This window comes from Neolamprologus brichardi, unplaced genomic scaffold (genome assembly GCF_056152115.1).
Source record: "Neolamprologus brichardi isolate AB-2024 unplaced genomic scaffold, ASM5615211v1 NODE_ptg000008l+_length_2720982_cov_1, whole genome shotgun sequence".
Lineage (NCBI taxonomy): Eukaryota > Metazoa > Chordata > Actinopteri > Cichliformes > Cichlidae > Neolamprologus > Neolamprologus brichardi.
The window spans coordinates 757,982-778,806 of record NW_028270135.1 but is presented as its reverse complement, the minus strand read 5'-3'; the positions used below and the strand labels follow the sequence as shown (position 1 = coordinate 778,806).

Genomic DNA, 20,825 nt, shown 5'->3' with positions numbered 1-20,825 from the left:
GGTGGTAGACAAACAGAAGAAGACGGCCGTAGTGATCGATGTAGTGGTCACGAATGACAGCAATATCAGGAAGAAGGAACACGAGAAGCTGGAGAAATACCAAGGGCTCAGAGAAGAGCTGCAGAACATGTGGAGGGTGAAGGTGACGGTGGTCCCCGTGGTAATCGGAGCACTAGGTGCGGTGACTCCCAAGCTAGGAGAGTGGCTCCAGCAGATCCCGGGAACAACATCGGAGATCTCTGTCCAGAAGAGCGCAGTCCTGGGAACAGCTAAGATACTGCAGGACCCTCAAGCTCCCAGGCCTCTGGTAGAGGACCCGAGCTTGAAGGATAAACCGCCCGCAGGGGCGTGCTGGGTGTTTTTATTTATATTTATTTACTTATTTATTTATTTTTTAATTTTTGCATTTGTTTTTTTCTAGCAGTGTTTTAATAGTTTTGACTGCTGAGTTAAAATGAGCAATTGTTGCTTTTCCCATTTACTGCTTGTTGTTGCTTACTTTGCTTACTTACTTTTTTTTAGTTTGTCAGGATCATCTTTCCTTATAGTGTAAACAGTTCACAGTGACACTTTAATTACCAGGCTTGTAAAAGGCCTTTGAATCTAATAATTTTTCACTTGGCCTCATTGGATCCGTGAGGAGTTCTCCTTACTGATGTCGGTCATCTCTACAGCAGACTGGTGTTGACACTATGAGCCTGTACATTGCAAACAAATGTTTGCTTTTGCATATCTTCTCTTATGCATTCTTTTTACTCCTCATTCGAAGAATGGAAGTTTTCACAAACCAAGATCAAACCTCTGTGGTCTGCTCTAAAAATCATAATAAAAAAACACGTTTTTACACGTGACATAAATGACACTACTACTTGTTGTTTGTCGCCATCAGCACAGGAAAAGGAGTGGACTCAAAAACAACTTTATGTCCAACAACTTTGTGACAGAAGGAGTCAGTTCGTTGCCATCAAGGCGCAGCAGTTTCGCCTAAGAGTGCAAAGGATGCGCTGGCTTAAGATCCACATTGGAAAGCATGATGAAAAGACTCAGTGTCTTAGAAGCACGCCCTCCTGAGAGTGCTGCCAGATGTCAGTTTGGAACAGGCAGAGACTCATCTCCAACACCCAGAGAGGACCCACTTCTCCTCCCCTCATCTGCAGCTCTGGTGCCACTGTGCCAAGAGTAGACGGACGGCTTTTTCTCCCAGTCACGTCTCCTTCACTTATCATTCCTTACCTGCTGCTACAGCTTCACCCGTCCAACATCTGACACTCGCCTGCCAGTTAAAGGAATGAAAGAGACTTTGATGATATTTGGAGTAAATCAAAACTGAACCGGAGTGAAGCCCGAGTGAAAACGGGAGTTACCGTGTGCACAGCAGAGGTTTCCCAGTCTGTCTGAACAGAGGCACAAAATCCAGAACCAAACAAATGAAAGACTTACGAGACCCAGTAAATGCATACTGTCACATTTAAAGGCTAGATAATGCTGTATTTAGTCATTTCTACAGTTTATGGAGTTTTCATAGTTCATAGTTTTGTATTCTCACCAACTTTGTGAACACAGTAACTCAAGTAAGAAGTCACGTAGGATTTTCAAAATGATACCATTGGCGCGTCTACTTGGAGGCTGAGGGGTAGCGCTGGTCACCACCAGTATTTTTAAATAAAGCCTTTATATCCAAATAATGTCTCTGCATTTGGTTTATTATGTGATTTTCCCAAAAAAAGGAATTCTCTTCAATAATTACTGACAGAGTGACGGTGACACCGGGCAGCAGGAGCAACAAGTTAGAGAGCAGGTGGAGGCTGAGAGCTTTTAGGCTTGTATATGTTCACATTATATAGCATGAAAAGGCTCCATGTTAATGCTAATGATGTGTTTGCTCTCACATGTTGTCCCCGTACTTTCCTGTGTTTGAACAAGCGGACTCTGTATAGAAATTAAAACGGCCCAACTCCAGTCAGCTACAATTGTTACTCTTCGTCTGTGGAGTTTAAGCATCAGAGTTTTATTATGGAGTCATAATGTTGAACCATCAATTCAATTCAATTCAATTTTATTTATATAGCGCCAAATCACAACAAAAGTTGCCTCAAGGCGCTTCATAGATACAGAGAAAAACCCAACAATCATATGACCCCCTATGAGCAGCACTTTGGCAACAGTGGGAAGGAAAAACTCCCTTTTAACAGTAAGAAACCTCCAGCAGAACCAGGCTCAGGGAGGGGCGGCCATCTGCTGTGATTGGTTGGGGTGAGAGAAGAAAAACATAATATTGAATTGTTGAATTGTGTTAATGACAGTTACAGGTATATATAGATATAATATAAATCTTTCCCATCCTACCCCGATTCTAAGTGGCTGTATCCGTGTCAGAGCTTACAGAGGTGGGGGGTTTGTAGGCAGACAGGTGGTGCACAGTCTGACACAGTATGCACTTAAAATGATTATTATTACTTTGCAATGCTTTTCACTTCTGTTCGTTGTTGTTTTTCAGATGACCCCAAAGCTGTTGTGGCCGATCTAACGGTAAGTGCTGTTTTTAAGATAATATAGGAACATGTAAGCTGAGACAGAAAAGCATGTGCAGTATTGTAAAAGACAAAAATGATGCAAAGAAAGAAACATGAAATAGACGTGTCAGTCAGCTCTCTGCTCATGTTGTTTTCCTGTAGTGTAAGAAAGCAGACCAGCACTTCAAACCGTACTTGAAGCAGCACCTGCCAAAGAGACTGCACTACGCCAACAATCAACGCATTGAGGATGTCCATCTCCTGGTGGACAGGAAGTGGCACGTTGCCAGGTACAAGAGGAACACTTAAACATGAAATACTCATACACATGAGGCAAACTTGAACACTCTAAGAGGAAGATTGTTTTTCCTGACTCTTATCCTGAAAACACAATTGGATAAATTTGACATACGCAGCTTGTTTTAGACATTTTTAATGAGAATATAATGAGCAGCGAAAATCTACGTAACGTCATAAAATGCTGTGTGAGACATGGCAGGATCCAAAACTCACAAACAGCTTCACTGCTGGATTCACTAAATACTGGGACCACAGAACACACAGCAGCAGCAATGAGGGAGACACAAACAGTATGCAGAGAGGTCAGACCTGCAAAACTGAACAAGCTGCACAGGACAGGAGACGGAGAAGTAAAGCAGCAAGTATCACGAGGAGTTTAATAAAAGAGCAGTTAATATTTTAGAATAAAAAAATAAAATCTTGTTTGATCAGACATCTTTAGGCTAGATGTGGGACTGTGTCCGTCCTCCCGTGGTCAGATACCATCTCACACGACACCCTACCTGACAAAGGACATGTGGAACTTCAGCTCAGGGTTTAAATCTGACTTTATCAGTCCTCTCAGTTGAGTCAGGGCACACAGTAATCACATACTCACTACAGACTTGTGAGGATAAATCTCCCTAAACCATCATGAAGAAGGTCCTCCTCAAAACTATTTCTTTGTCAGATGTCATCCAGGTGATAGTTTGGCAGAAATCCTTCTTCATGGTTTTAATGCTTATTTCTCACAGTGGTTATTCGCTGTAGAGCAGATAAAACAAAATGTTATTACCCATAGATTGTATATAAATGGATCCATATGAGGACAAATTATTAGTGCCTCTATTAAATTTAAAGTGTGTATCAAAAATGTCCCATTTTACAAAAGAGCAACAGATTTTTAACAAAGCATTATTAGATATATGTTTTCTTTTGAAAGCATGAATTATTTCTATTCACACACAATAACAGAATTATTTCAGGAAAAAAAATGACCAGGCTGGTTATTATTAGCCACTTGAAAAACAGAGCTGTGCAATGATGTGCTTTATAACAGCGGTCTCCAACCTTTTTTGCGCCACGGACCGGTTTATGCCCGACAATATTTTCACGGACCGGCCTTTAAGGTGTCGTGGATAAATACAACAAAATAAAACTAGTACTGGTACCGAAAAAAAGAAGATTTATTCATAACACACGTGAAAAGACCCAGGAAAACCGAGTTAACGATAAAAACGATAACAAAATAACGCTGAAAACCAATAAAAACCTTGAAAACTACACATTTTACACCTGAGCCTCAACTCTCGCGGCCCGGTACCAAACGACTCACGGACCGGTACCGGTCCGAGGCCCGGGGGTTGGGGACCACTGCTTTATAAGACTCAGCTTGTAAAATCAAGTTGAGGGTCATCTATCAATTTACACACAGTACATAAAAATCTGCAAGTGTTTGAGCTGTCACCTGTGAAAGCATCATGACACAAACCAAGGAAAAATATTTAGAGTCGGGAAAAAGAAATCGTTGATCACTAAGCAGAAGATGGAGATACAAAGTTATCCCAAGTGTCAAGAACTGGAGTAAGAAGTATCATCAAGCCACACAATACAGAACAAGCCTGATAGAGGTAAGAAGCAAAGATTTCAACGAGGTGTCCGATGACCCCAGAACAACTGCCAAGACACTCGGGAATGACTTAGCCAAGTCGGGAATTGTAGTCTGATAGGAGACAATCACTGGAATCCTGAGCAGGACTGTGAGGTTGCAGAGTGAGCAAAACTGCAGAAAAGACACCATCAAGCCAGACTGAAGTGTGCCCTGAAGAACCTGGAAAAATGCATATTGGAAGCATGTCCTTTGGTCAGATGACAATACTAGAGCTCTTTGGCCACAGAAATGTTGCTTGTGTTTGGAGAAAGTAGGGAGTACAACTAAAGAGCACCGTCCCCACTGTGAAATATGATGGTATGGAGATGCTTTAATGTTTTCTGGGAATCTGGTCAAGGTAAAAGGAATCATAAAGAAAGTAATCTGGGTCCTCGTAGTAAAGAACTCCAGATCTCCAGAAGACCAAAGTGAATGTTAATGACTGACCTGCACAAAGCCCTCGAATCCCACTGAGAATCCCACAGTGGGGTGAACTGAACACCAACAGGACCATGCCAGAAGACCATCAAATCTGGAGGAGCTTGAGAGATTCTCCTAAGACGAATGGGCTGGAGTGACAGCAGGCCTCTATCAAGCAAAAAGGATAGACGACCGACTCGGGAGGGTCCATATTATGGTAAAAAAGGATATTTAAACATGGTATCTTTAGTGGTGCAGGTCCAGGTAACACAGATGGGCAGTTAAATGGTTAAATGACAACAGAGTGAAAAGAATAGTTGACCAGTGAGATGCTACAGATGCTGTTTTGTGCAGTTATGAATATTCGTGGTGATTAAGGACTTATCGTTTGTGGCTTGCGTGCAGGTTTGAAAACCACATGTCTAAAAGATTGTGGGAATATCAACCGAGGCACAAGTAGTTAAGGTGTGTAGTGGATCAGTCTGCCAGTAACTGGAGGGAGACCAAGTAAAATCAAGCAGCCTGCTTACATTAAAGGGGTTTTCATTTAGTTTGAATTTGCTGCTGCTCCTGCGATCCAAAAAGCTGCTCTAACGTCGCGTACAGTTGGTGTTGATGTGGCGTTTTCAGCCCACCCAGCGCTGAGGCTTTTACTGCACATCTTGGATCACTTAAAAACACATTTTATGCCAACGTGTGCTGCTATCAACGCATCATTAACACACGCGGTGCTGAAAAGCTATACGATGTGGCGTCCCGAATCACACGCACACGGTAGAGAAAAAAAAAACACGCTTGTATTTTTCAAAAGAGCAGCTGCTGAAAGTTTAATGAGGCTCTAAAATGAACTGTGACAGGCGTTTGATACAGAGCGGTGAAAAGTCTTACTGCAGCGATCCAGTGACAAAGAAAACAATGAAGTCATCCTGAGTGAAAGTGAAAACAAACCACAGCAGCTAACTGTGTGTGGGTGTGTGTGTGGGTGTGTGTGGGTGTGTGTGTGTGTGTGTGTGTGTGGGTGTGTACTTGCATTGGTCTCGCCTCTAACGCCACCTAACGTTAAGCTGTGGTACACTGCAGGACGGCCACTTTGTCTCACACATGGCTGCTAAATGAAAGAGATCTGTGAGGTTTGTGTGCAGCTCTGATAGGCAGAGCGGGCTAATCGTTGGCACTGCAGTGCAAGCAGAGGTACAGCGCTAACACACACTCTCATACACACTCACAAGTGCAGGCACATATACTTTAGTGTCTGTGAATCTCAAACCAAAAACTGTTCACACCAAATGAAAAGATGTTTGTCTTGTTTCCCCCGTCATCTTGTCATTTACATTTTCGACGTGCCTGTGGCTTCAACCCCCCCCCAAACACACACACACACACTTGAGTATATGACTGGGCGTACTGTTTTAATGGACATATGTCTGTGAAGGTTCTCAGTCATCCAGGTCATCGTAGTCTAAGGAGCTTGGAAAGAAAAGCGTCTGGACTTCTTTAAGTTACTTGAAGACGTTTCACCTCTCATCCGAGAAGCTTCTTCAGTTCTAAGGTCAAATGGTGGAGAGTCCCAGATATAAACCTGGTGGGAGTTTACCCCCACAGAGGGACAAAAGGACCCCCTGATGATCCTCTACCTAATCACATGAGCCAAGGTGTGAAACTGGGTGTGGGTCACAATCAGCCAGGGTTTCGGGTGAGCTCATTGTGAAACCTGGCCCCACCTTATCATGTGATTTCCTGAGGTCAGATGCCCCAGGATGTGAGTGGGCGTTAAGACATCTGAGAAGGATCTCAAAACTGGATTATAGATGGCAGACAGTTGGTGTCGTAAGCCCCGCCCCTCTGTTGGACATAAATGGCTTCTTTCACTCCTCTTTCAAACCATCTGTCTTCTCCAAAATGTGAACATTGGCATCCTCGAAAGAGTGATCTTTGACCTTTAGATGCAGATGGACTGATGCTGAGTCTTGTCCTGTGGAGGTGGCTCTTCTATGTTGTGCCATGCGCTTGTGAAGTGGCTGTTTGGTCTCTCCAATGTAGAGGTCTGGGCATTCCTCGCTCGCACATTCACACCTTTGGATGAAATTGTATTAGGTAGGAAACATAACTGCCAAATTTCAAAAGTCATGATATTATAGTACTTGATCTTTTGACCACTACCATGACCTTGTAGTTTACCTTCTTAGTATCAGGAAATCTGTAATGCTGCAAATTAAAGTTACATGTTTGTAAAGAATATTCTAATATCCCACATATTTGTTACTTTCTTTCACAGTGTGCCATTAAAAGTTCTGTGAAATGCTTCTAAAATCTCTATTTTGTTCTGTTTGTGAAGTGAAACTGTGAAAGGTGTGAAAGTAAAAGTTGCAGTTTGAGGTTTTTCATGCAGCAGCTTCTTTGTAACAGAGGTCAACAAATATGTCATTTTCCATAACAACCAGAAGTTCCAGAGGGTTCACTGACTCTAGGCCTGTGTGACTGTGTCAGTAGTGGACACACACATAGACAGGCGAGGGAGGAGTCCTACAGATCTACATATCATTATTTAATGTTTCATAATCAGGCTTCTCTCTGTCTTCGTTTTTTAAACAATGATTTATTGACTTTTTGGAAACAATACAAACAGCAACAAATCAGCACAGCCCAATACAAATAATGAATTTTATTTAAAAGCTCTGGGGTAAGCTGCAGTCTATGTACGATTCTGTAATGGCGTTCCTGCAGTTGGTTACAGGAAAACATTTTCTTGGCAGATCTAAAAGTTTTAGACTATGCTTCTGTACTAAGCTCAACTTCAATGTCGGTTTCCCATCGAGCCCTGGCCTTATCGGTGGTTACAAAATTCGGAGATAATAATTTCCCTTTAACAAAAAGAGGTACATTTCTTTTTTGTGATTATTTCCTCATTAAATTTAAGGAGAAAGCTTTCAAGAGGATTCAAAACAGGTTGACTGGCTGGAAATTTAAGTGATTTTACAAAACGTCTTACTTGCAGAAACCCCAAGAAGTGTTTCAGCTTTATTCCTAATCAGAGGCTGTAGTGCACTAGAAAAACCTCTTCTTCCAACGTGGGCAGCAATATTATGCCAAACCTTAAGTGTAGACATCAAAATAAAATTATTTCTGACACCAAGAGGAAGGTCATCCAGACCATACACTGTTCAACTACCTAAACAGTGTATGTAGGTGTAAATTGTAAGAAACTGAATAACCTGGAAACAGTCACAGCCAGCAAAACAGTCGACTATTTTTAATCCTCATCTTTGGATTCGGCACATAGAAAAGCCACAAGAAATAACAGAACTCAGAGCTGTGGTGTAAAAGACAGCCTGTTTCAGCAAGTCTGTCTGTACAAGCGTCCACACCTCTAATTTTATATCATACTAAAATTATTGACTTATAAAGAAAAATCCAACATTTGTTTTAAAAGGGAGAAATTGGCTATAAACAACAACACAGCCAAAGAAATACACAAATGTTCGTTGTAATTAGAGCGATGATAGATGATATATGGGCACTATTCGTTTTGGCATATTTGTGTTAGCTGCTTTTCTCAGGCCTGAGCTTGTTAACCAGTAAATCATATGACAACCTATTTTGACACGATACAACAGTTACACCAGCCACATGTAGTTTAGCAAATGATTATCCTTCATTCAGTTCCTGTTAAACGATGTCTAAAAAAAAATTAGGTTTGCATGATTAAATTTTGCTCCAGCAGTGGGTTTGAGGGAAATAAAGAGATGTGTCTTAGTTCATTTGTGGTCGCTGTAGCTCAGGAGGAAGAGCAGGTCACCTACTGATCAGAAGGTTCGTGGTTCGAGCCCTGGCTTCTCCACTCTGCATGCCAAGTATCCTTGGGCAAGATACTAACCTCAAGTTGCTTTCTGATGCATCCATCAGAGTTTGCATGTAGTTAGAAAGCACTAAGTATAGAGAAAGTGAATGTGGCATGTTGTATAGAGCACTTTGAGTACTCTGGGAGAGCAGAGAAGCGCTATAGAACAATCAGTCCATTTATCAATGTAAGCAGAAGGTGACATTATTAGAAAAACAATAAACATTTTTATATATCTGTTACAGTTTGGCTTGCTTCTTTGTTGCCAACCTTAGCAACACTGATGGTAGAAACAAAGTTCGTCACTGTCCTCTTGGTTACAAATGAGAGAAGATACCTCTGTCATTACAGGAAAGTCCCTGAAGGCAGGAGGCACTGTGGCTTTGCTGGAGATCATGGATATGACAATAAGATCAACAGCATGCAGGTACTGTTTACAAGATTCACTTTGTATTCACAATACCAGCTCAGCTTTCTAAAACATCAGCTAGGTACAGCGTACACGCACTGTAACCGGTATTAACCTCCTCGGACCTGCGTCCACATATGTGGACATCACATTTTGGGTTATTTAGACCAAGATACTACATTTTGCTCTACAAGGGCCTGATATCCACTTACGAGGACATTATCCTGCCACTGTTCTATCGAAATTTTAAACGAATATCCTCATATGTGGCTCTCGTTTTTCTTAGAAACAAAAATCAGGTAAAAAAAAATTAATCTGGTAATTCTTTGTTTTTACATTCCTTGGGTCCCAATATGTCCAAATATCAAAGAGAAATTAAAAATGTGCCGTGGAAGAGTTCAGGTCTTAGGAGGTTAAAGCTCAGTCTGTCTAAACATTCAATTTCAATTCAATATTTATAAATATTGTTATAAGGTAAAGACCCTGCAATAATACAGAGAAAATGACCCCCTATGAGCAAGTTGTTGCTTAGGCAACAGTGGGAAGAAAAAACGCCCCTTTAACAGGATAAAACCTCCAGCAGAACCAGGCTGGGGGGGGGTTGCAGATATGTGCTGTACTGGTTAGGGATGAGGGGAGGAGGACAGGAGAAAGACTTCCTGTGGAAGAGAGCCGCAGATTAATAATAAGTAATAATTACGTGCAGAGAGGTGTGTAAACACAAAGTGAGTGAAAAAGGTGACTGAAGAAGAAATGCTCAATGCATCATGGGAATCCCCCAACAGCACAGGCCTAATGCAGAGTAAATAAGTGAGGATTGAGGGGCACCTGATCCAACCCTAACTACAACTAACTGCTAATCAGCCTAATTACCAACAACTGAGAAGGTGTCTGAATCCAAGCTGGAAGCAAACAAACAAAAAGACAGTATGTGCACATTTCATAAACATTACAGGAACTTTAATCGTCTTCTTAAATACACGAAATGTAAGAAGGAATAATAATAAGTAGAAGACAGGGAACTAATTTATAAAAAACAATTAAATATTCTTGAGATTAAAGTCATGAGGAAGATTTCTGAGGAAAAGCCCAGAGATTCTTCCCACAATATAAGGAAACTGTCTTTATTTATGTAATGAAATATATGCAAATGTAGAATAGCCTTTTTTTAAACTCTCGTTAAAAACATCAGATACATCAAACATTTTCTTGCATTCGTTGTAACAAACTAACCCGTGTGATGAACTTTTGCTTTCAGACTATTTTCGTTGGCTATGGGCCGACGTTTAAGTTCAAGACGAAAGTTCCAGCCTTTGAAAACATCGAGCTTTATAACGTAATGTGTGGTGAGAATTCACTTTTTTTCCTTCTGCATTTCTGTGTTCAGGTCGGTGTGTTTTGATATCTGATATTTTTCCACAATAAGAATGCGTTAGCTGATGTTTACGTGAGTGTGACGTCTTCAGTCTGATTTCAGTCACATTTGTCCCATTCTTAGATCTTCTAGGTTTGAAACCGGCCCCTAATAATGGAACTCACGGCAGTCTGAACCACCTGCTACGAACCCCCCCGTACAGACCCACCATGCCAGAGGAGGTGTCCAGGCCAACAGCGTCTGGTGTTGTACCTGCAGGAACAGACAGCTTGGGGTGCAGCTGCGACGAAAAGGTCAGCCACGATGACTCAGACCTGAGCCCAACTTCCTGTCAGTCCCTAAAGGGAATTCTGTTCTTCTATTTTTCTAAACCCCTTATATTCTATTTTTTTGTCTTTTTTTTAATTTCTCAACTCAATCATATGTTCAGCAGATGCAGCAACCTTCTTGGCTCTACATCCATATTGTCACACTAGCTTCTGTTGCTCAATTTGGTGCTTGTATGAATTGCAGTCTCAGTTTCTGAGACTCACAGGAGTAGCACCCCACAGTCTGGGCATGCTCCTCTGTCATCAGCACGCCATGTTCACTAAAGATGGTTGTCCAGGAAAATCCCATGAGATCAGCAGTTTTTGAAGTGACCTCAGCGCCTCTTTTTAAAACTCCCTCTTCTTTACTTTTGGCCTAAAAGAGTTGACTCTAAAATTGTTTCCATAGGCCAAATTAGACCCTCACAAAGTATGACTAACCTGCATGTATGACTGGCCAGATGCCAAACATTCGCTTGACTTTTAAATCCCACAAAAGGATCCATCTGGTCAACTTATTTACTTAATTAATTTTTATTTATAAGGTGCCATATGACAGCAGCAGTCCCCAAGGTGCTTTATATTTTAGGCTAAAAACCCTACTATAAACCTTTCTATCCAAAAGTAGTGTCAGTGATAGGGTTTGGAGAGGGTGTGGGTTTGTGGGGGGACCAGACGCATATTTTTTGGGACTGTGTTTACATACAACAGTACTGGATGGATGTCAAGAACATTATACATAACATATTGTCAGTCAACCTCCCAATGGATCCTCTGATCTTTTTGTTGGATATCTTTCCTGATGGTTTCTCCTATGAGCAGCACTTTCTCCACATCTCCTCCTCATGACTGCAAGAAAAATGATAACAATTCACTGGCTCAAACCAGAAACACCCACAGTTGCCCAGTGGCTTCTGAAAACTAGACATGTCTATACAATGGAACGGATAACAGCTGAACTACAACTAAAAGTGCCAACCTTTGAGAAAAAATGGAGACTAATTATAAAATATCTTGAAAGGACACTCAAGCCTTAACATTGTTACATCTGTGCTTAGGTATTGGTATGTATGTATATGTATATATGTTTTTTCTTTTAAATTAAGTTTTTGAATAACCCCCACCATTATATGCAGCAGATTTGGTCTCAGGTCATGTTGTTGATGTGAATTGCCTTGTTATTTTTGGCAATAAAAGTTTAAAAAACAAACAAACCCTACCATAATACAGAGAAGCCCCACACAACCAGAAGACGCCCTATGAGCAAGCTCTTTGGCAACAGTGGGAAGGAAAAACTCCCTTTTAACAGGAAGAAACCTCCAGCAGAACCTCAGGGAGGGGCGGGGCCATCTGCTGTGATTGGTTGGGGGTGAGAGGAGGGAGACAGCACAGAAGATACACCATGAAAGAGAGATCAGCATTAACTCATGATTAAACGTGTGCTGTATAAACACACACACAGAGAAAAGAACAGCAAACATCCAGTGCAACTCATAAATGAACATTTGCAGCTAGAACAAGGTGCTGTGAGAGATTACAGAGCCTGAAAGGGCCCTGACATCATGGAAGTGAGCCTGCGATGTCACGAGACAACAGACTGAATCCAGAGAAGAACAAGTTCTTTAGGGTTCTGAACCATCCTCCTGACAGCTACCCTGAAAAACTAGACGTTATTTCCCGTGCTAATAACAGGATCATCACTTGAATCTAAATGCAGCCAGCATTTAAAGTGGGATGACAAATATAAATTCTGTGTTCACACAGACACTGTCCACACTGCAATATATCCACAGCAACATAACAAAGACCCTACGGGGTCGACCTGGGCCGGAGCAAACCGGACCCACTGAGGCCACGAGCCGCAGGAGGCAAGGAGGAGCTTTTTGACTGCCCAAGGTCAATCAGGAAATATCAGGACACCCGAGTTCAGGCATATTTAGCAATACGGCTTTGTTCTGGCACCTCTCCTCCATGTACATGATATCTAGAGGAAGGAAAAGCAGCAACAAGAGCTGCTCACAGAAGAAAGCAGGCATCGGTGCCCAGAGATACGAAGCTCATGAAATTTAATAAAGCGTGAAAGGAGGTGCAGGGATGCAGGGAGGCTGCAAGAAGATGGTAACTGTAGGCTGAAGCTCTCAGCTGAGACATCACGTCTTTGTGGTCTGACTGAACTAATGAAGGATTTTGTTCAAAACTGAGTCAAAAAAGTAAAAGTCTGATTTTTTTATGAGTTCTTTAAGGAATGCAAGAAAGTTTTTATCAAATATATATTCAAGTCAGTAACACTTTTTTTGGCCCATCGGAGGTGTCAGCACAGATGCTCTTTATACGAAACACATTAGAACTACAAGAACTACAACCCTTTAACATTGGAGGTGACGTAGAGCCCAGTTTATCTTTACTGGTTGACCAACATATTTCACTCACTGGCCCCACGTCCTTATTTGAGGTTTGACATGTTTTAGTAGATAAAGCTGAATGGCTTGGACATGAGCTGTGGTTTGGGGAAGTCCTCGAAGGGGACTGGTGGCAGCTCCCGGGCCTGGCAGATCCTCATGGACTAAAACAGAAATGAGGAAGTTAAAGAATTAAAAAGGGGAGGGTGGGGCACATAAACGAGAGCGAACAGCTTGTGGAGCTGGGGGAACATATGTAGATGAGGACCAGAAGGAGGCGTGTTTGGAGGCGTGGTCCAGCTCCTGAAATTCAGACACTTTATCTCCAGTTAATCCCTGAGATTTGGTAACAATAAACCTGCTATGAAAAGAAAGACCCCAGATCCATGTTTCCCTGGCTGTACCCAGCAGGATTTATTAACCATAACTGGGGTTAACTGCTCGTCTTGTTGTGCAGAGCAGTGTGTGTGATTGGTCAAATGTGCTATCAGCTGATCTATACCATAGCAGGTGACTGAAGGGCTTTTTGTTGCAGAAGTTTTGCTTTTTTGCAGTTTAACTTCATTTTACACAGTGTAAAAAGATTCATCTGCATGGGTCTGTCATTCAGATTTGATTGTTTGTGCCTTTTTTACTTGTAAAAAAAAAGTTTCTTAATGTGTGCTTGCTGTTTTCTTTTAAGCCTAAATAACCTTGATGCTTCTTTGCTTTCTGCTGCAGAGCTGGGGTCGGTTCACCTTGTCAAAATCAATCGTTTATTGACAACTTTTGAGTTTAACAGCCTTCTTAGTGCAGATATTGTGTGTGTAGCTGTTGTGTTGAGGTGAATCAGACCCAGCTCTGCCCTGCACTGTCTCACTTTATGCTGTGTTTGTGATTCCCATGTAGATCTCTGGCAAGAGATTGTTTCAATCTCCGATCTTTTTGCAGTTGCGTGTAAAAAGTAGGGGCCAGAGAAGTTTGAAAGTGACCCTTGTACGAGGCTATAACCTGGAGTCACTCTGGCTCTGTCTCTTACAGAACAAAGTGGAGGAGCTAAACCAGCGACTGAGGCAAGCTATGGATGGTCAGTCTTTAACGCTCCTACTGAAAATGTCATTAATAAGTGACTTTTCCTTTTAGTCCCAGCAGATAAAACTAAGCGTAGTTGCAGTGAAAGTTTGGATTTGTAGCTCGTCTTATTTTATTTGAGATTTCTTCATCGTTCTGTCATGAACGCTCAGTCGTCGTTTCAATCGATCTGTAAATGTCTTTTCCTGCTTGTCTGCGCTCTTCCTCTCATAGACAGCAGGAACCTGCCGTTCGGTCGGCCTGCTGTCCTCTTCCGTACCAAATACTGCATCCTGCACCACAGCGACTACATCAGTGGCTACAGTGAAACTCTGTCCATGCCCGTCTGGACATCGTACACTGCCAGCAGACAGGTACTGCTCTCTCCGTCCTCTCTGTCTTTCAGTTGTTGGAAGTACAAGCTTAGGTTTAGTTAACTGTTTAGCAGATATTTGAAGTTCATCTCCTGCTTCCAGCACCATTGCTACTATTGGGGAAACTTCTGAGTGCCTTCATGTCACTGATTTCACTACAGACTTTAGTTTAGGGGGCTGTAGCTTAGGAGGTAGAGCTACTCATCTACTGATCAGGATGTTGGTGGTTCAATCCCTTGCTACTCCAGTTTTCATGCCAACACACTGACCCAGGAAGCTCTCTGATGCATCCGTCGGACTGTGAACGTTCGATGGAAAGCACTGCTTGTGTGAATGGATGCAAGTTGTATAGAGCAGAGTAGAGGCAGTGCATTTAACATTCAGACAGAGAAAACACCAACTCCTGTGTGAGATCTTAATCTCCGATTACCATGCTCAGGATTTACTGGTTACTGGTCTCCAGCTACAGACAGCAAACAGCAATCTTTATGCCTGAAAGGCTGTCTTCAGAACAAAACAGCTTGCACTAACAGCTAGAGGTGGGAATCACCATACATCCCACGATACGATATTATTGCAATACTTAACACACGATACGATATTATTGCAATTTTTAAAAATATTTTGCGATATTCAGATTCTGTACATAAAGGTAAACTTTATCAATATTCATTTTCTCTAATATCAAAGTCTCACACTCAGTCTTTCTCTCATTTCAGTTTGATTGTTGACAAACTGAACGGTTTGTATTACAGTCTAGTCCAACTTAACTGAATCAACCATCTGGTACAATTATAGCTATTCTGAACTATGCAGTTTATGAAAACTATGCAGCCCCTTCAGCAACTGAAGAATTTGAAAGTAAATTAAAACAAAATATAATTTTACATTAAATAAAAAAGTTTTAAACTTAATTAAAATAAAACATGTCTTAAATTAAAATAAGTAAACTGTCATGTTTATTAAACACATTTGGACAGTGAAGGAATGTCAGGATTCTTGCTCAGAAAAAGGATCAACATGCTCTGAAGTTAGAGCACAAAAACCTTTTTGTAACAAAGTATCGATTTCTGCTGTCCCTGTATTGATACATTATTAGCAAACAAAATATCACCATACTACACAGTATCCATTTTTCCCCCACCTCTACTAACAGCATTTTGTCAAAAACTGGATGACATTCATTCTTGGTGACTTTCACCAGTATTTCTCATGAGTCTGGTTGTGCACCTGGATCAAAGACATTTGGAAAATTTGCATCTTTTGCTGCTTCTGGTTTCACTGTGAGCCGACGTTGTTGTAATAATGTGATAAAAGGCTGGAATAATAACGGCTGTCGTTCTTATTTTGTCAGTTTCAAAGCTTCTTACTTGCCCTGAGTTTGTTTAAAGTTAGCTTTTAGTTCGAAGACATCTTAAAAATCCATGAAAATATTTTGTTTTATTTATTTTTATCTAACTACAACTGTTGTTCACTTGACAACTCTTTGACAGACAGGCGGGTCTCACACAGCCACGTTTTACAGGATACAGTCAATCCTTTGTTACACACCGAGCTCCATCACTGCAGTTATATTAAGTATCTTTAAACAGCGAAGGACGCTATGAACCTCCTGTACAGCAGGAGACGTGCAGGTGCTGGACAGTGTCGCCTGCTGACTGTATCTTTTCTGTGCCATTTTTCTGTCTCTGGTCTTTGAAACAAATCCACGATATGTTTAACAGAACTTTGTATTCTGCTGGTCTTCCAGGTAGAAGTGTCTCCTCTGCCCGAAGCTCTGTCCAACTGTGTGAGACCTGATTCCAGAGTCCCTCCAGCTTACAGCCAATCATGTACCAACTACAGAGCAGATAAACACATCACGTACGCCTTTCTGTACCCACCACGTAAGTGAGCCCCCGCAGCACAGTTAACACAGCATGTCTGGTGAAGGTTTTACTGGATTCTTATTCCTACAATACGGAGCCCCGCAGGGGACATGGGAGAAAAAAAAAAAAAGACGGACTTTTGCGAGATCTCGCAAAAGTTTTGCGAGATCTCGCAAAAGTCCGTCTTTTTTTTTTTTTCTCCCATGTCCCCTGCGGGGCTCCGTAATACAATAATAATACAATCATATTATTATTCTTTTTTCCCACACTCGATCGTATTCCATGACTTTATTTACCACATTAATCCTGTTTTTTTCCTTGCTGACAGAACTGTCGTCAAATCTGGACAAAAAATCCGATGCTGTCCTCATCACCAACACTGTTCCCATGTATCCAGCATTCAAGAGTAAGTCTTTACCCCAGCTTCAGTGAACTCTCTGTTTTATGCTTTTAATCCACCACCATCATCTCTCTCCCTCTCAGAGATATGGGGTTATTTCCAGAGAGTGTTGGTGAAGAAATACGCCACTGAGAGAAATGGAGTGAATGTACTGACTGGACCCATATTTGACTACAACTATGACGGTGTCAGAGACTCAGCTGAGAAGATACGAGAGTAGGCACACTTAATATTTCGACGTTTCTGTTAAACCTCCTTACTCCAGGGTCAATTATATACATGTATATTTTAACTGTGGAACAGCTTGCTGACCTTGATCTTCTCTTGCAGGTATATAAGTGGTACAATCCCAATCCCCACTCACTACTTTGTGGTCCTGACCAGCTGCTTAGACTTCACACAAGCTACAGACTCGTGTAACGGACCGCTCAACAGCGCCGCCTTCATCCTGCCGCACAGACCCACCAACGATGAGAGCTGCAACGTACGGATGGTCACGTTTAATTTTCCTTCTCCTCTTTTCCTCATCCACAGCAGATCTTGCAAACATAACACAAAAAATGTTTCCTGTACCAAACAAATAAATTTAAAAAAAACCCACACAGCTGAGCTGCAGCCACACCAGGTTGCTCCTCAAGCTGCTTTTGCATAAAGAAACAGCACTGACAAATACATACTCAGCTTCGGTCCGACAGGGGAATTGGAACGCTCTAATGCGTGGGTGTTCTTGCAAACACAACTTCCTGCACTTATATTATTCTTTTTTACAGACAGTCTTTCAGGAAATCCATCTGTCAGACCGCAAAGAGGCTGTACAGTTAGTCCAACTCCTCCAGTATTGTATGCTGGAGCAAATACGCTTTGCTGTGTCTCCAAGGACAGTGTCAAGAGCATGGAGGATATTCCAGGAGACAGAAAGTTACTCTAGGAGAGCTGAACAGAGCTGTAGAGGGTCCTTAACACATCTCCATATTTGGAGGGCTAGAGGGTGGAGTATCAGCCAGCAAGCTTAGGAAGAAGTATTCAATCAATCAACCAAGGCTTTATTCGCCACATGCAGGTTGCCTTGCAATGAAATAGCCCCCCCCGCCCCAACCCTAACCTTACACACACAAAACAGACATCACATGGTGATACAGGTCGGAGATCGGTAGCGTTACAGAAAACCACTGAAATATACACTACAATGGGAAAGTACAAGAGGAAAAAAGAGACCTCTACTCATGCTGGGCTCCTGGGAGGACAGCATGAGAACAGGAAACAAAAAAACTCCTCTGCACAGAAAGCACATAAATGTCCACAGCACAATATTATGGAGCACGTGACAAGCCACAGGGTCGGGTGGGGGTAATCCGAAGCAAACACAGCAGCCATCCTGCCCAGCGCTACCATTCCAGCGCGGGCTCAGACACGCCGCGTTCCCAGGAGGGAACAAGCACCGAAGGCGTTTGGGAAGGGAGGGGGGGGGGGATGCATAGAATGGGAAAAACAGACTAAACACAGTCGTTATCAGGGTGTTGTTGTTCAGCTCCAGCCTTGAGACCACAGCTGGTGCCAAAGGGGTCTCCACATGAAGTGATGGTGGTTTTTACTTTAGTGCGAACAACTCATATGAATTTCAAAGCTGTTCTAACAGTCTGACACTGGTCTCTCAATCTCCCGTTGGAGAGCCGCGAGCTTCTCCATGATGTTATCAAACTTGTGCTCCGTGGTGTTGTCATTCTTGTGCTCAAAGAGCCGATTCTGAGAACTCACGGCAGCCATAAGCTTCTCCAAGATCTTATCCGTGCTGCACTCAATGAGCCCATTTTGAGAAACTCACGCCTCGTCCCATCATTCCAATCCCAGCGGGCAGCCTGGGTCAAGCCAGCTCCGATCAGCAGGAACCCTGTTATCATGGTTCCGAATAGGTCGATATCTTTAGCACTCAGGCTCACCCGAGCCCAAACTTCTCGTTGAGAAAAGGGTGTCAATTGCATTCAGAGACCAGTTGATCAAATCCATAATTCCTCTTTTAGGTTTAGAAACAGACTGTGAGAGAGTGTTCCAGGGAAACACCAGACAAGACAAGGACATAAGAAGCTAAGCGGGGAAGATAAGGGAGAGGAGAAAAAGTGCGACTGCCTTCGTCGAGAGAGTTCAAACTAGTAAAATACTAAGAGGTAATAAGAGGTGACTGCTGCTAACGCTGCTCGTCCTTACTGCCTCCACAGAGCTCAGAGGAGGAGTCTCGTTGGGTGGAGAGCCTGATGAAGATGCACACAGCTCGGGTCAGAGACGTGGAGCTCCTGACAGGCCTGGACCTGTACCGCAGGACCAGCCGCAGCTACGCTGAAATCCTCTCGCTCAAGACCTACATGCACACCTACGAGAGCGAGATCTGAGTTCTGCTAACGTTCCTGACGTTATCTTCTGCCGTGGTGGATCGATGTGGTACCAGGAGGAGCTGCAGTCATCTCACCTGCTCTGCAGCATCTATGCTGTGGCCCCTTCACTGACTCCTTCATGTGCTTTCATCTCAGTAACTGTTATTTTGCATACATTTTGAACACCACTCAGCTAAGAGGCCACTCGAGTTTAATATTTAGCTTTTCAAAAGGCAGAGATCGATATCCATTTGCAGAAATGCTGCTGCACAACGACACTCGTTTCATCCATCCAACCATGACTGTACCCACCTATGTGTCAGAGGCTGTGACTGGAAACGAGCTCCACTGATAATGAGTCACAGCATCACTAAACATGTCTCGAGATATTCAAGTAGAGTCCCACCATAACAAACAGATCAGTGTAGAGACAGATTCTGACCAATCAGATAAAAGCTTTTATTTTTCTTTAAATATAAGTAAGATGTTCTCCCATGTGTGTGTGGCTGTATCACATGCCAAGAGAAACACCAACTTTCTCACTTCCCTTCATCTTTAAGCAACCACTATTTTTGGATACGCTCAATGAAATCAGTTTTCAAAAGTCTATAAAAGGCCATTGTGGATTTTGTTACATTGTCCTCACGTTTGTGTATTGTCAGGTACGCAATGATCTACATGTTGCACCAGTGCACAATCAGATCAGTTAAGTGTTTCACCAGCCTGGAGGCTGTTAGGAGGCTAAATTCTGCTATAAAGAAATGATGCACGTGTTTGTACAGCCTGAAACAGCACGGTGTCGAGAATCCACGATTCTTTTTCATTCCATATTCTGGACATTGTAGCTTCAACATGGCTGACATTCATCAATAAGACCTGTTGTCACATCATTAAGAAACCTGCTGTAAGTCAGCTTCTCAGAGCACTGCGTTTCTCTTGACATCATGACATTTTTCATGGGTATGAAGAAACAAAGGAGGTTTGTATTTTCACTGTTTCCTCTCTTCCTCATTGGTCTCCTTGGTCAGAGTGTGGGCAGTTTTCCTGTGAATGCACGAGCATTAGAGCAAGGAAGTTTATTTGCTGTGGAATTTCATCTTCTGTCCAATTCAGTCAACTTTCCAAATCAAGTGAAAATGAATTCAAATTATGGAAAGCAAAGTGAACGTAAGGCTGTGGGATTACACTAGGCCCATCCATAAACGCTTACAAATCTGGGACTGCAGATGTAGAGAGCGAGAATCCACATGTTGCAAAGAAGCGATGTTTGAATGATGTCAAGGAAAAGTTGCACCACAGAGCTCTGACAGAGCCCCAGAGAAATCAGCAGTAAGGACTGTAAAACCAAAGCTGTGTTGTGTACGATGCATTCAGCTCTTCCTCGACATGATGAGTGCTTTAAAAACGCCTTTGGTGTGTCACAGGGAGTGACACTGGTGTTTGTGTGTGATTGTGAAGGTAAATTCCAGATTTTTCTTTGTATTTTTGATTGTCAAATATGTGGGTTTCATTGTGAATCGTGTCCAATAACAGTGATGATGATGATTTATTGTTTTTGAAAATAAACCACGCACC

At 42.3% G+C, this 20,825-nt stretch overlaps 1 protein-coding gene across 2 annotated transcripts in view; it reads left to right on the top strand.

Moving 5' to 3' along the window:
* Positions 1 to 19,859, top strand: part of enpp2 (ectonucleotide pyrophosphatase/phosphodiesterase 2) — a 58,334-nt gene extending 38,475 nt beyond the window's left edge. The window contains exons 14-25 of one of the 2 annotated variants that reach the window (XM_087837131.1): positions 2,498 to 2,529; positions 2,676 to 2,803; positions 9,053 to 9,128; positions 10,369 to 10,456; positions 10,609 to 10,778; positions 14,213 to 14,258; positions 14,477 to 14,616; positions 16,367 to 16,502; positions 16,813 to 16,890; positions 16,968 to 17,100; positions 17,215 to 17,368; positions 19,098 to 19,859. In XM_087837131.1, coding sequence (XP_087693257.1) covers positions 2,498 to 2,529; positions 2,676 to 2,803; positions 9,053 to 9,128; positions 10,369 to 10,456; positions 10,609 to 10,778; positions 14,213 to 14,258; positions 14,477 to 14,616; positions 16,367 to 16,502; positions 16,813 to 16,890; positions 16,968 to 17,100; positions 17,215 to 17,368; positions 19,098 to 19,268 — 1,352 coding nt within the window. In that variant the 3' untranslated portion in view covers positions 19,269 to 19,859. Of the gene's footprint in view, positions 1 to 2,497; positions 2,530 to 2,675; positions 2,804 to 9,052; positions 9,129 to 10,368; positions 10,457 to 10,608; positions 10,779 to 14,122; positions 14,259 to 14,476; positions 14,617 to 16,366; positions 16,503 to 16,812; positions 16,891 to 16,967; positions 17,101 to 17,214; positions 17,369 to 19,097 lie in introns of both variants that reach the window. The other variant, XM_087837130.1, reaches the window with a different exon arrangement.
* Positions 19,860 to 20,825: the final 966 nt, after the last annotated feature.